Source organism: Dendrobates tinctorius, unplaced genomic scaffold (genome assembly GCF_039654945.1).
Source record: "Dendrobates tinctorius isolate UK_male_01 unplaced genomic scaffold, ASM3965494v1 ptg000159l, whole genome shotgun sequence".
Classification (NCBI taxonomy): domain Eukaryota; kingdom Metazoa; phylum Chordata; class Amphibia; order Anura; family Dendrobatidae; genus Dendrobates; species Dendrobates tinctorius.
Window position 1 is genome coordinate 11,860,218 of NW_027361826.1, and position 16,641 is coordinate 11,876,858.

The 16,641-nt window shown below is 48.1% G+C and overlaps 1 protein-coding gene across 2 annotated transcripts in view; it reads right to left on the bottom strand.

Annotated features, from left to right (window-relative positions):
• The window catches only part of POLR2F (RNA polymerase II, I and III subunit F), a 30,995-nt gene extending 16,405 nt beyond the window's left edge, over window positions 1–14,590 (bottom strand). The window contains exon 1 of one of the 2 annotated variants that reach the window (XM_073549526.1): window positions 14,547–14,590. In XM_073549526.1, coding sequence (XP_073405627.1) covers window positions 14,547–14,575 — 29 coding nt within the window. In that variant the 5' untranslated portion in view covers window positions 14,576–14,590. The other variant, XM_073549527.1, reaches the window with a different exon arrangement.
• Between the last annotated feature and the right edge of the window lie 2,051 nt (window positions 14,591–16,641).

Here is a 16,641-nt window from a genome sequence, read left to right on the forward strand (position 1 = left end):
ATATAATTAACAAAAAAGTGTGAAACTGAAAAAACAACTGCGTTGCACACTCTTGGCATTCTCTTGATGAGCTTCAAGAGGTAGTCACCAGAAATGGTCTTCCAACAGTCTTGAAGGAGCTCCCAGAGATGCTTAGCACTTGTTGGCCCTTTTACCTTCAATCTGCGGTCCAGCTCACCCCAAACCATCTCGATTGGGTTCAGGTCTGGTGACTGTGGAGGCCAGATCATCTGGCGTAGCACCCCATCACTCTCCTTCTTGGTCAGATAGCCCTTACACAGCCTGGAGGTGTGTTTGAGGCCATTGTCCTGTTGAAAAATAAATGATGGTCCAACTAAACACAAACCGGATGGAAAAGCATGCCGCTGCAAGATGCTGTGGTAGCCATGCAGGTTCAGTATGAATTTAATTTTGAATAAATCCCCAACAGTGTCACCAGCAAAGCCCCCCCACACCATCACACCTCCTCCTCCATGCTTCACGGTGGGAACCAGGCATGTAGAGTCCATCCGTTCACCTTTTCTGCGTCGCACAAAGACATGGTGGTTGGAACCAAAGATCTCAAATTTGAACTCATCAGACCAAAGCACAGATTTCCACTGGTCTAATGTCCATTCCTTGTGTTCTTTAGCCCTTCTGCTTGTGGCCTGTCCTTAGCAGTGGTTTGCTAGCAGCTATTTTACCATGAAGGCCTGCTGCACAAAGTCTCCTCTTAACAGTTGTTGTAGAGATGTGTCTGCAGCTAGAACTCTGTGTGGCATTGACCTGGTCTCTAATCGGAGCTGCTGTTAACCTGCGATTTCTGAGGCTGGTGACTCGGATGAACTTATCCTCCGCAGCAGAGGTGACTCTTGGTCTTCCTTTCCTGGGGCGGTCCTCATGTGAGCCAGTTTCTTTGTAGCGCTTGATGGTTTTTGCCACTGCACTTGGGGACACTTTCAAAGTTTTCCCAATTTTTCGGACTGACTGACCTTCATTTCTTAAAGTAATGATGGCCACTCGTTTTTCTTTACTCAGCTGCTTTTTTCTTGCCATAATACAAATTCTAACAGTCTATTCAGTTATTACCTGTGTATCCACCAGACTTCTGCACAACACAACTGATGGTCCCAACCTCATTTATAAGGCAAGAAATCCCACTTATTAAACCTGACAGGGCACACCTGTGAAGTGAAAACCATTTCCGGTGACTACCTCTTGAAGCTCATCAAGAGAATGCCAAGAGTGTGCAAAGCAGAAATCAAAGCAAAAGGTGGCTACTTTGAAGAACCTAGAATATAAGACATATTTTCAGTCGTTTCACACTTTTTTGTTAATTATATAATTCCACATGTGCTAATTCATAGTTTTGATGCCTTCAGAGGGAATCTACAATTTTCATAGTCATGAAAATAAAGAAAACGCTTTGATTGAGAAGGTGTGTCCAAACTTTTGGCCTGTACTGTATGTGTGTATATATATATATATATATATATATATATATATATATATATATATATATACACACACATACACAATATGACTTATCTCGGCTAAGATAAAGCCTAGATCCTCAGGCTACATTCACACTATGGGCGTAGCCAGGATCAAACCTGGGGGGGGGGGGGGGGGGCAGAACCTCATACTGTTCCGCAGAATTTCATACTGCACACCTCAGCTGCTGCAGAACCTCATACTTCACACCCCTACACTTGAAAATAAAGCCTGCACCTTAAGAAGATGTGGTGATGAATGCAGTCTATTTATTCCAACTATCAGTTGATGTTACTGAAGACGAGCAATGCCTGTCCTGGGCGTCCTTTTGGGCAGCTATGAGGTGTCCCTGACTGGTGCTAAAAAAAGGAGTGTTAGTCTGTGTGCTATCCGGCTTTCATTCTTTTTGGTACAGATAAGATATGGATAGACAGATATGGATAAATGGATATATAGATAGAGCAGATTTCTAATCTGCTTTTGCTATTGAAAACATTATCTATGAGCTCAAAAACCTTTCAGGTGATGCCGTTTTTTAAAAAGCTGATCTGCTTTTGCATCTGAAAAACGTATCCTCAAAAAACGCAGGAAAAACGCTGTGTGTGAATGTAGCCTTAGATCAGGAATAGAACAGTCATTTATAGGACATTTCATAACTTTCCCAAATTCCTATAAAAAAATATTCAGTACATTCTGCATTGAACTACTGTACCCAATTTATTATATATTTTAGGAGTCGGTCCATTTTATACCGACTCCAACTCCACCAAAATGAGCACCGACTCCACAGCCCTGATTGCTGTCACACTGCCCCCTAGTGGCACAGTAACAATACACATTAAATACAAAAATAAGGAGATAATCGTTTTTCATAAATAGCTCCCTCTATATTCCCGTCTACATATTGTCAGACTTGAGGCCGACAGTTCTGGAAATCAGTGACACATGGTTAGAAATGCCGAGAGCATGAATGTTTCTACGCCCATCTACCCAGACTAAGGGTAAAATCACACTATGTTTTTTCAGTATTATTTTTCTGCTGCAAAACTGATCTCTTCGCAGGAAAGAAGCTGCAGAAAAAATAGCATGTTTTAGGCTATGTGCACACACTGAGGATTGGTCTGCGGATTTTTTATCTGCGGAACCGCAGGTAAAATGACCTGCGGTTTATCACCTCTACAATGGAGGAGATGGTAAACCGCAGCAGAATCCGCAGAAAAGAAGTGACATGTCATTTCTTTCTGCGGATTCAAAACCACAGCTTTTTCGCAGTTAAAAATCCGCAGCATGTGCACAGCAGAATGTAAATCCCATAGGATAACATGCTACTGTACACTGTCTGCAGAACTGCTGCAGATCCGCAGCAAAAACCGCAGCGTGTGCACATAGCTTTACTTGGTTTTTCTTGCATTTTTGCAGCGGTTTTTGCATGCTAGATTTATCTCTTCCACATGCTGATAAAGCTTAGTGTTGAAAAAAAAAAGGGACTCATTCTAAAGAATGAGGTTTTGGCACAAAAAAATGCAGCAAAATCTGATACCTGTGTTTTTTCACCACCCATTCAAGTCAATGGGTGAAAAAACGCTGGAAAATCACTGAAAGTGACATACTCTATGTCCAAACAACCATGCAAAGCACAAAATACTGACGACAAAAAACTGTGTGCGCATGAGATTTCTGACATCTCATAGGCTTTGCTGGTACTGTAAAACGCAGCTGAAAATTAGCATAAAACACACAGCAAAGACGCCCAGTGTGAACTAAGCCTAAGCCAGGTTATGTGAAAGATGTGACAATGGAACAAAGACTCAAAACCAAGAGACAAGAACGCTCCAAAAAGGATACTCCAGTACCACACACTGGCTTCATCGATTCAGAGCAGAGGATAACAGACATAAGTTGGGAGGAGAATCTGGGGAAATGAGGCGAGTCCTCCTATCAGACGCATGTTGCCTTTAGGCTCACACTTGCGAGAAACTCGCGCATCAACACCCGACACTGCCGCCGGCACTCAGGACCGGAGTGTGGGGCTGCATAGAAATACATGCACAGAAATACATGCAGCCGCGCCGGGTATTGATGTAAGAGACTCACGTGAGTTTCTCACACTGCACTCACAAGTGTGACCCCGGCCTAAGCTAAAGACAAAAGTCCTCAAACGATCAGAAAGCCCATTAAAAAGGCCAACACTTCCTTCTACTTTAACTGCAAAACCTTATTTCTGATGCACCATATTCATTTAGTGAGGTGCAAAAAAATTATTAGATGTGAGCACAAAATATATTTTAAAACTATAATAGTTTTTATTAATTTAAAATGTTCAGGAGCAAGCAATTACTGGAAGAAATGGAGGCTAATACAGGGTCACAGCTGACATTTAGATAGCGCTAAAAATGGCAATTATTAATATCAGCAAATAACATCCGACATGTAAATGGCAGATAACTTTAAGGGTGTGCACATGCTGCGGATTCTGCTGCAGTGTACAGTACCATTATATCCTATGGGAAATGGAAACCGCAGTGCAGACGGTGCAGATTTTTCCGCGCGGATTTGCTGCGGTTTCTAATCCGCAGAAAGAATTGACATGTCAATTCTTTCTGCGGATTCCACTGCGGTTTACAATCTCCTCCATTGTAGAGGTGATAAACCACAGGGAAAACCACAGCCTAATCCGCAGGTCTTTTGACCTGCGGATTTTGCAAAATCTGCGCGGATCAATCTGTAGCAGAATCCGCAGCGTGTGCACACAGCCTAAATATGGCAAGTATAAATATCAGTAATAAAACAGAAAATATGTCAAAAAGTAAAGTGATAGTGCAAAGAAATCAATCATTTACTGATATATGAAATAAGGTGCATTCAACAATTCATGCCATTTCAATCAGAACTTGCCACTAGATGGCGCTATCGCTCAAGAGAGCAGAAAAATAAATTCATATATTAACCCCTTCATGACCCAGCCTATTTTGACCTTAATGACCTGGCCATTTTTTGCAATTCTGACCAGTGTTCTTTATGAGGTAATAACTCAGGAACCCTTCAACGGATCCTAGCAAATCTAAGATTTTTTTTTCATGACATATTGGGCTTCATGTTAATGGTAAATTTAGGTTGATAATTTTTGTGTAACTTATTTGTGAAAAAAAACAGAAATTTGGCGAAAATTTTGAAAATGTTGCAATTCTCAATTTTTGAATTTTTATTCTGTTAAACCAGAGAGTTATGTGACACAAAATAGTTACTAAATAACATTTCCCACATGTCTACTTTACATCAGCACAATTTTGGAAACAAATTTTTTTTGTTAGAAATCGCTGGTCAACTTTTAACCCTTACAACTTACTAATTTTTACAACAAAATTTACAAAACCATTTTTTTTTAGGGACCACCTCACATTTGAAGTCACTTTGAGGGGTCTATATGGCAGAAAATACCCAAAAGTGACACCATTCTAAAAACTGCACCCCTCAAGATACTCAAAACTACATTCAAGAAGATTATTAACCCTTCAGGTGTTTCACAGGAACTAAAGCAACGTGGAACGAAAAAATGGACATTTTAATTTTCCAACAAAAATTTTCTTTTAGCATCAATTTTTTCATTTTCACATGGGCAACAGGATAAAATGGATCCTAAAATTTGTTGGGCAATTTCTCCTGAGTACAACAATACCTCATATGTGGTCATAAACCACTGTTTGGGTGCACGGCAGGGCTCGGAAGGGATGGAGCGCCATTTGACTTTTTGAATGGAAAATATGCTGGAATATTTAGCGGACATCATATCCCGCTTGGAGGCCCCTGTGTGCCTAAACACTGGAGCTCCCCCACAAGTGACCCCATTTTGGAAACTAGACCCCCGAAGGTACTTAGTTAGGTCCATATATATTTGGACAAAGTCAACATTTTTCTAATTTTGGGGTGAAGTAGAAAGGGTCCTGTATGTGCTGGTCGGGTGACGTTTCAGTGACTCCTGTCACTGGACCCACAGGGGGCTATGAATTCATACGCGTCATGGGTCGGATTGGCACCGACTTTCATGACGCCTACGTGGCGTCAAAGGTTGGGAAGGAGTTCATATATGTTTGCTGCTAAGAAAAAGTGAACTCAACTGCGTGATCATCTACATATATAATCACCAGTTGGCCACTGTCACCGAATCCCATAAGGCACCGCGGCAGTCCAACTTGCACAGGCGCAGTTCATGAACAGCCTTGCGGCCACGAACTGTTCCAGAGACATACACGTCACCACTATTCTCGCACATGTGTAGTAGCGACGTGGCTGTTACTGCGCCTGTGCGGGAATAGCGGTGACGTGTATGTCACTTGCAGCTCATGGCCGCAAGGAACAGCCACTGCACATGTGTGGGGATTACCTCAGGCAGATTTGTTGGAAAGCCAAACGGTGTGAGACATGTCCGCTGCTCCTGTCAACACCACTAAGCATACACAGATGTTAATTTCACCGCACTCCCGATGCGATAGCATCAGACCTATTTCTAGTATAAATAATAGTCCTCAGTTCATTTCCTCAACAAATAGTCAGGCTATATATACACTGCTCAAAAAATAAAGGGAACACAAATAACAATATAACTCCAAGTAAATCAAACTTATGTGAAGTCAAACTGTCCACTTAGGAAGCAACACTGATTGACAATCAATTTCACATGCTGTTATGAAAATGGAATAGACAACAGATGGAAATTATTGGCAATTATCAAGACACCCTCAATAAAGGAGTGGTTCTGCAGGTGGGGACCACAGACCACATCTCAGTACCCAATGCTTTCTGGCTGATGTTTTGGTCACTTTTGAATGTTTATTGTGCTTTCACACTCGTGGTAGCATGAGACGGACTCTACACCCCCACAAGTGGCTCAGGTAGTGCAGCTCATCCAGGATGGCACATCAATGCGAGCTGTGGCAAATAGGTTTGCTGGGCCAGAGAAAGGGCGCCAAAATGTAAACTATAAAAGTGCACCATGACTTTATGGACATACTATATATGTCTATATATTATATATATATATATATATATATATATATATATATATATATATATATATAGCCAGACTATTTGTTGAGGATATGAACTGAGGACTATTATTTCTATGATGTTGACGCAGTTGAGTTCACCTTTTCTTAGCAGCAGACATATCCTATTTCTAAACACTGTTTTTCAGTGATTCCTTTGTATCTCTGTTCATACTGCACCCACACACACAAATGACACCATTTGAAAGGTAAACTTGCCTCCTTCAGCAAGAAAATAGCCAATCAAACCACAAATCCATGAATTGATCACAAAATACAGTTTAAACATTAATTTTCATAAAGCTGCAGTAAAGAAAAATGACCTGCAGGTGGCAGCACACTACCCTGAAACACTACCACAAAGCTGCTTACAGACATCACTAACAAATCCAAACATTTGCCTTGGGGTCTTTTCCAGCTTGTTCAAGTGCTTGCCCAGCCTATTTCAGGCACATTGGAGGATTGCACACTTCACTGCAGATGAGTCATATATGCAAACACATTTGTAAACATGCACTGCTTTTTCGCTGATTGCTTCGCCCCCCACATACACATGATACACCATTTGAAAGGTAAACTTGCCCCCTTCAGCAACAAAAGAGTCAAACAAACCACACATGCATGATTTTATCACTAAATACAGTTTAAACATTCATTTCCATAAACCTGCAGAAAGACACAATGACATGCAGGTGGCACCTCAACCGGAAGACATTTTTTGGCCTCTACTTATCAAACCAATTTATTGTATTACCAATCTACATATATAAATACCTGCCTGTGTTCATCAGCTCATGAAACACATTTACATTTGACCAGCTTGCTTTTTCTGAAATTGCCTGCACCCCCGACAACCAATGTGCAAAATTTTGCACGGGCCAAGCTAGTATTAAATATATGAATTTATTTTTCTGCTCTCTTGAGCGATAGCACCATCTAGTGGTAAGTTCTGAGTGAAATGGCATGAATTGGTGAATGCACCTTATTTCATATATCAGTAAATGATTGATTTCTTTGCACTATCACTTTACTTTTTTGTAATATTTTCTTTTCTATTACTTATATTTATACTTGCCATACTTTAAGTTATCTGTCATTTACATGTCGGATGCTATTTGCGGATATTAATAATTGTCATTTTTAAAGCTATCTGCTATCTAAATGTCAGCTCTTCCAGTAATTGCTTGCTCCTGAACATTTTAAATTGTGTTTTGAATAAATTAATAAATACTATTATAGTTTTAAAATATATTTTGTGCTCACATCTAAGAATTTTTTTAGTTAAAAAGTTGCAGTAAATTTTATTCAGGAATCTTCATTCCCCTTGTGAGTGAATCCCTGGATGTGAGGAGTCCAGAGTTCTGCTTGTCATTAGCTCTTGTGTATTAGCCCACACTTCCTGCGCTTTCCTCCTTTTCTACAGACTACGATCCTTGCTTAAGAATGCAGATGCTTTCCCCCCTCTCCACACTCCGATCTGCTGTATACAACTCCACTCATCTTCCTGCTCTATCCAACACTGAGATAAGGAAGAGGTAAAGTATGTGAATGACTTACAGAACAGCAAGTGACCGAGGTATGCAAATCACGAGAGAAAAACAACTGAGCAAGAACACAAACCATGTGCATGCGCTGTGTCCATTCATTGTCTATGTGACTGCTAAGGACAGCACTCCACCATTTCCAGCAGTCTCGTACACTATGAATGGTGCACGCTCAGCCTCCACTGTGCTCACAGTCCATGTGACGGCTGTGTACAGCACTCAGCTATTTCTGTCCGTCTCTGTGAAGCCTGAGCATGCACACATCTGCTACATTCAAGACTGCTGAGCCCTGATTTCAGAACATGTATAGGGTCTGGAATGCTCCTGTTAACCATTACATCCCCATCTGTTTGAGGAGCACGACACACTTGTAGTGATAATGTTGTGCACAGACATGTGACCTAAACAGCAAAACAGAGGACGCACTGTTGGGTGTTAGATCATCAATATGTCACCATGATCACAGCCCAAAGGAAGCAGAGACTATGCAATGATCATCTGTATGTAGTAATATGCTTCCCCATATGTCTCTGGGATGCAGCGCCCCCTGCTGTCAGCATATGCCATAAGCATCTGTGTGTAGTAATATGCTCCTCCACCTGTCTCTGGGATGCAGCGCCCCCTGCTGTCAGCATATGCTATAAGCATCTGTGTGTAGTAATATGCTCCCCCATCTGTCTCTGGGATGCAGCGCCCCCTGCTGTCAGCATATGCCATAAGCATCTGTGTGTAGTAATATGCTTCCCCACCTGTCTCTGGGATGCAGCGCCCCCTGCTGTCAGCATATGCCATAAGCATCTGTGTGTAGCAATATGCTCCCTCACCTGTCTCTGGGATGCAGCGCCCCCTGCTGTCAGGATATGCAATGATCATCTGTGTGTAGTAATATGCTCCCCCATCTGTCTCTGGGATGCAGCGCCCCCTGCTGTGAGCATATGCCATAAGCATCTGTGTGTAGCAATATGCTCTCCCACCTGTCTCTGGGATGCAGTGCCCCCTGCTGTCAGCATATGTCATAAGCATCTGTGTGTAGTAATATGCTCCCCCATCTGTCTCTGGGATGCAGTGCCCCCTGCAGTCAGCATATGCAATGATCATCTGTGTGTAGTAATATGTTCCCCCACCTGTCTCTGGGATGCAGCGCCCCCTGCTGTCAGCATATGACATAAGCATCTGTATGTAGTAATATGCTCCCCCACCTGACTCTGGGATGCAGCGCCCCCTGCTGCCAGCATATGCAATGATCATCTGTGTGTAGTAATATGCTCCCCCACCTGTCTCTGGGATGCAGCGCCCCCTGCTGTCAGCATATGCCATAAGCATCTGTGTGTAACAATATGCTCCCCCACCTGTCTCTGGGATGCAGCGCCCCCTGCAGTCAGCATATGCAATGATCATCTGTGTGTAGTAATATGCTCCCCCACTTGTCTCTGGGATGCAGCGCCCCCTGCAGTCAGCATATGCAGTGATCATCTGTGTGTAGTACTATGTTCCCCCACCTGTCTCTGGGATGCAGCGCCCCCTGCTGTCAGCATATGACATAAGCATCTGTATGTAGTAATATGCTCCCCTACCTGACTCTGGGATGCAGCGCCCCCTGCTGTCAGCATATGCAATGATCATCTGTGTGTAGTAATATGCTCCAACACCTGTCTCTGGGATGCAGCGCCCCCTGCTGTCAGCATATGCCATAAGCATCTGTGTGTAACAATATGCTCCCCCACCTCTGGGATGCAGCGCCCCCTGCAGTCAGCATATGCAATTATCATCTGTGTGTAGTAATATGCTCCCCCACCTGTCTCTGGGATGCAGCGCCCCCTGCAGTCAGCATATGCAATGATCATCTGTGTGTAGTAATATGTTCCCCCACCTGTCTCTGGGATGCAGCGCCCCCTGCTGTGAGCATTTGCCATAAGCATCTGTGTGTAGTAATATGCTCCCCCACCTGTCTCTGGGATGCAGCGCCCCCTGCTGTCAGCATATGCAATGATCATCTGTGTGTAGTAATATGCTCCCCCATCTGTCTCTGGGATGCAGCGCCCCCTGCTGTCAGTATATGCAATGATCATCTGTGTGTAACAATATGCTCCCCAACCTGTCTCTGGGATGCAGCACCCCCTGCTGTCAGCATATGCAATGATCATCTGTGTGTAGTAATATGCTCCCCCATCTGTCTCTGGGATGCAGCGCCCCCTGCTGTCAGCATATGCAATGATCATCTGTGTGTAGTAATATGTTCCCCCACCTGTCTCTGGGATGCAGCGCCCCCTGCTGTGAGCATTTGCCATAAGCATCTGTGTGTAGTAATATGCTCCCCCACCTGTCTCTGGGATGCAGCGCCCCCTGCTGTCAGCATACGCAATGATCATCTGTGTGTAGTAATATGCTCCCCCACCTGTCTCTGGGATGCAGCGCCCCCTGCTGTCAGCATATGCAATGATCATCTGCGTGTAGTAATATGCTCCCCCACCTGTCTCTGGGATGCAGCGCCCCCTGCTGTCAGCATATGCAATGATCATCTGTGTGTAGTAATATGCTCCCCCACCTGTCTCTGGGATGCAGCGCCCCCTGCTGTCAGCATACGCAATGATCATCTGTGTGTAGTAATATGCTCCCCCACCTGTCTCTGGGATGCAGCGCCCCCTGCTGTCAGCATATGCAATGATCATCTGCGTGTAGTAATATGCTCCCCCATCTGTCTCTGGGATGCAGCGCCCCCTGCTGTCAGCATATGCAATGATCATCTGCGTGTAGTAATATGCTCCCCCATCTGTCTCTGGGATGCAGCGCCCCCTGCTGTCAGCATAAGCAATGATCATCTGCGTGTAGTAATATGCTCCCCCACCTGTCTCTGGGATGCAGCGCCCCCTGCTGTCAGCATACGCAATGATCATCTGCGTGTAGTAATATGCTCCCCCACCTGTCTCTGGGATGCAGCGCCCCCTGCTGTCAGCATACGCAATGATCATCTGTGTGTAGTAATATGCTCCCCCACCTGTCTCTGGGATGCAGCGCCCCCTGCTGTCAGCATACGCAATGATCATCTGTGTGTAGCAATATGCTCCCCCACCTGTCTCTGGGATGCAGCGCCCCCTGCTGTCAGCATATGCAATGATCATCTGTGTGTAGTAATATGTTCCCCCACCTGTCTCTGGGATGCAGCGCCCCCTGCTGTGAGCATTTGCCATAAGCATCTGTGTGTAGTAATATGCTCCCCCACCTGTCTCTGGGATGCAACGCCCCCTGCAGTCAGCATATGCAATGATCATCTGTGTGTAGTAATATGTTACCCCACCTGTCTCTGGGATGAAGCGCCCCCTGCTGTGAGCATTTGCCATAAGCATCTGTGTGTAGTAATATGCTCCCCCACCTGTCTCTGGGATGCAGCGCCCCCTGCTGTCAGCATACGCAATGATCATCTGTGTGTAGTAATATGCTCCCCCACCTGTCTCTGGGATGCAGCGCCCCCTGCTGTCAGCATATGCAATGATCATCTGCGTGTAGTAATATGCTCCCCCACCTGTCTCTGGGATGCAGCGCCCCCTGCTGTCAGCATATGCAATGATCATCTGTGTGTAGTAATATGCTCCCCCACCTGTCTCTGGGATGCAGCGCCCCCTGCTGTCAGCATACGCAATGATCATCTGTGTGTAGTAATATGCTCCCCCACCTGTCTCTGGGATGCAGCGCCCCCTGCTGTCAGCATATGCAATGATCATCTGCGTGTAGTAATATGCTCCCCCATCTGTCTCTGGGATGCAGCGCCCCCTGCTGTCAGCATATGCAATGATCATCTGCGTGTAGTAATATGCTCCCCCATCTGTCTCTGGGATGCAGCGCCCCCTGCTGTCAGCATAAGCAATGATCATCTGCGTGTAGTAATATGCTCCCCCACCTGTCTCTGGGATGCAGCGCCCCCTGCTGTCAGCATACGCAATGATCATCTGCGTGTAGTAATATGCTCCCCCACCTGTCTCTGGGATGCAGCGCCCCCTGCTGTCAGCATACGCAATGATCATCTGCGTGTAGTAATATGCTCCCCCACCTGTCTCTGGGATGCAGCGCCCCCTGCTGTCAGCATACGCAATGATCATCTGTGTGTAGTAATATGCTCCCCCACCTGTCTCTGGGATGCAGCGCCCCCTGCTGTCAGCATACGCAATGATCATCTGTGTGTAGCAATATGCTCCCCCATCTGTCTCTGGGATGCAGCGCCCCCTGCTGTCAGCATATGCAATGATCATCTGCGTGTAGTAATATGCTCCCCCACCTGTCTCTGGGATGCAGCGCCCCCTGCTGTCAGCATACGCAATGATCATCTGTGTGTAGCAATATGCTCCCCCACCTGTCTCTGGGATGCAGCGCCCCCTGCTGTCAGCATACGCAATGATCATCTGTGTGTAGTAATATGCTCCCCCACCTGTCTCTGGGATGCAGCGCCCCCTGCTGTCAGCATACGCAATGATCATCTGTGTGTAGCAATATGCTCCCCCACCTGTCTCTGGGATGCAGCGCCCCCTGCTGTCAGCATATGCAATGATCATCTGTGTGTAGTAATATGTTCCCCCACCTGTCTCTGGGATGCAGCGCCCCCTGCTGTGAGCATTTGCCATAAGCATCTGTGTGTAGTAATATGCTCCCCCACCTGTCTCTGGGATGCAACGCCCCCTGCAGTCAGCATATGCAATGATCATCTGTGTGTAGTAATATGTTACCCCACCTGTCTCTGGGATGCAGCGCCCCCTGCTGTCAGCATATGCAATGATCATCTGTGTGTAGTAATATGTTCCCCCACCTGTCTCTGGGATGAAGCGCCCCCTGCTGTGAGCATTTGCCATAAGCATCTGTGTGTAGTAATATGCTCCCCCACCTGTCTCTGGGATGCAGCGCCCCCTGCTGTCAGCATACGCAATGATCATCTGTGTGTAGTAATATGCTCCCCCACCTGTCTCTGGGATGCAGCGCCCCCTGCTGTCAGCATATGCAATGATCATCTGCGTGTAGTAATATGCTCCCCCACCTGTCTCTGGGATGCAGCGCCCCCTGCTGTCAGCATATGCAATGATCATCTGTGTGTAGTAATATGCTCCCCCACCTGTCTCTGGGATGCAGCGCCCCCTGCTGTCAGCATACGCAATGATCATCTGTGTGTAGTAATATGCTCCCCCACCTGTCTCTGGGATGCAGCGCCCCCTGCTGTCAGCATATGCAATGATCATCTGCGTGTAGTAATATGCTCCCCCATCTGTCTCTGGGATGCAGCGCCCCCTGCTGTCAGCATATGCAATGATCATCTGCGTGTAGTAATATGCTCCCCCATCTGTCTCTGGGATGCAGCGCCCCCTGCTGTCAGCATAAGCAATGATCATCTGCGTGTAGTAATATGCTCCCCCACCTGTCTCTGGGATGCAGCGCCCCCTGCTGTCAGCATACGCAATGATCATCTGCGTGTAGTAATATGCTCCCCCACCTGTCTCTGGGATGCAGCGCCCCCTGCTGTCAGCATACGCAATGATCATCTGTGTGTAGTAATATGCTCCCCCACCTGTCTCTGGGATGCAGCGCCCCCTGCTGTCAGCATACGCAATGATCATCTGTGTGTAGCAATATGCTCCCCCATCTGTCTCTGGGATGCAGCGCCCCCTGCTGTCAGCATATGCAATGATCATCTGCGTGTAGTAATATGCTCCCCCACCTGTCTCTGGGATGCAGCGCCCCCTGCTGTCAGCATACGCAATGATCATCTGCGTGTAGCAATATGCTCCCCCATCTGTCTCTGGGATGCAGCGCCCCCTGCTGTCAGCATATGCAATGATCATCTGCGTGTAGTAATATGCTCCCCCATCTGTCTCTGGGATGCAGCGCCCCCTGCTGTCAGCATATGCAATGATCATCTGCGTGTAGTAATATGCTCCCCCATCTGTCTCTGGGATGCAGCGCCCCCTGCTGTCAGCATATGCAATGATCATCTGTGTGTAGTAATATGCTCCCCCATCTGTCTCTGGGATGCAGCGCCCCCTGCCGTCACTGCTCTGCAGACGCTCAGAATACTCTATGACCTGCAGTGTAATCCTGAGCCTGGCTCACATAGGGGGCGCCATAGGCCTCCACTGTAAGATTCCCGCTCACGTATATTAGATACAGAGCTAATGAAAACATCCATCCATGGGAGGCTTCGTTACACCTCCCCGCGTCCGGGGGTTTCCTCCCACACACTGACTGGGGCTCACATTCCCTCTGGGCAGTGGCGGGGGCTGTACAGCGCTGTGCTATTAATGGCGCACTCTCAGCACAGGCCCCGCTGCCGCCCGCACTCACTTATCCTCGTTGTCGGACATGGCGCTGATCCTCCTCTACAGCCGCGGATGCTCTATCAGCCACACGCCGAGCTGCACAGAGTGCCACACTCCCACGTCCGAACAGCGCACGCCGTCTTGAGCCGGAAACACTCCGCACACTGGCCCCGCCCACCGCTCGCTGCACAAACCGGATAGACGTCATTAGCTCCTCACGCATTGGCCGGAAGTATCTCAATGTTCCCGCCCACGACTCCCAAACGGAAGTGTCTAGATCGGAGTTGCTAGTTTGTGCTCCTCCCTGTCCCAGCTCCGCTGTGTAGACGGCTCCGTGCTGAGGTGATAGATCGGAGTGAGGACCTCAGACAGAGAATCCCTCCGCTGCACACAGCTCATACCGTCTCCATTATACTCCACACTTCTGGCTGTTTTATCATTTTGTTTATGGAATTGCTGACGAGGCTGAAGTTGGTTTCTTATTAGTTAGTTTCTTATTTGGCAATTTTTTCTTTTCTGTTTTTTTATATGTTAACAAGAAAAAATAATAACATACAATGCCGAGGCGCCCTGATGTGAGTACACAAAAAACAGCTACAGAAATAATAAAACTGCTCCGCTGCACCCACGTTACACACACACACGGCTCCGCTGCACCCACGTTACACACACACGGCTCCGCTGCACCCACGTTACACACACACGGCTCCGCTGCATCCACGTTACACACGCACGGCTCCGCTGTATCCACGTTACACACGCACGGCTCCGCTGTACCCACGTTACGCACGGCTCCGCTGTACCCACGTTACACACGCACGGCTCCGCTGCACCCACGTTACACACGCACGGCTCCGCTGCATCCACGTTATACACGCACGGCTCCGCTGCACCCACGTTATACACGCACGGCTCCGCTGTATCCACGTTATACACACACGGCTCCGCTGTATCCACGTTACACACACACGGCTCCGCTGCACCCACGTTACACACCCACGTTACACACCCACGGCTCCGCTGTACCCACGTTACACACACACGGCTCCGCTGCACCCACGTTAGGCCGGTTTCACATTAGCGCATTTTCAGCGCGCGCACGGCCGGGGGTAGCTCCGCCCCCGAGCCGGCTCTCTGCCCGGCGTGCCCGCCCCTTCCTTGTAGCGCCGCCTCCTAGCGGACAGCGGCGCCTGCGATCGGCGCACCCTATCTTTAGCATAGGGTGCGCCGGCCGTGCGCTAGTTGCGCTTTGACCTGCGCTGCGCACTTTTGACGGTGCGCCGTGCGCGCCAAAATCGAACTTTTCGGATTTTGGCGCGCACGGCGCACCGTCATAAGTGCGCAGCGCAGGTCAAAGCGCAACTAGCGCACGACCTGCGCACGATCGGCGCACCCTATGCTAAAGATAGGGTGCGCCGATCGCAGGCGCCGCCGTCCGCTAGGAGGCGGCGCTACAGGCAAGGGGCGGGCACGCCGGGCAGAGAGCCGGATCGGGGGCGGAGCTACCCCCGGCCGTGCGTGCGCATAAAATGCGCTAATGTGAAACCGGCCTTACACACACACGGCTCCGCTGCACCCACGTTACACACACACGGCTCCGCTGCACCCACGTTACACACACACGGCTCCGCTGCATCCACGTTACACACACACGGCTCCGCTGTACCCACGTTACACACACACGGCTCCGCTGCACCCACGTTACACACACACGGCTCCGCTGCACCCACGTTACACACACGGCTCCGCTGCACCCACGTCACACACACACGGCTCCGCTGTACCCACGTTACACACACACGGCTCCGCTGCACCCACGTTACACACACACGGCTCCGCTGCACCCACGTCACACACACACGGCTCCGCTGTACCCACGTTACACACACACGGCTCCGCTGTACCCACGTTACACACACACGGCTCCGCTGCACCCACGTTACACACACACGGCTCCGCTGCACCCACGGCTCCGCTGCACCCACGTCACACACACACGGCTCCGCTGTACCCACGTTACACACACACGGCTCCGCTGCACCCACGTTACACACACACGGCTCCGCTGCACCCACGTGCTCCGCTGCACCCACGTCACACACACACGGCTCCGCTGTACCCACGTTACACACACACGGCTCCGCTGTACCCACGTTACACACACACGGCTCCGCTGCACCCACGTTACACACACACGGCTCCGCTGCACCCACGTTACACACGGCTCCACTGCACCCACGTGCTCCGCTGCACCCACGTCACACACACACGGCTCCGCTGTACCCACGT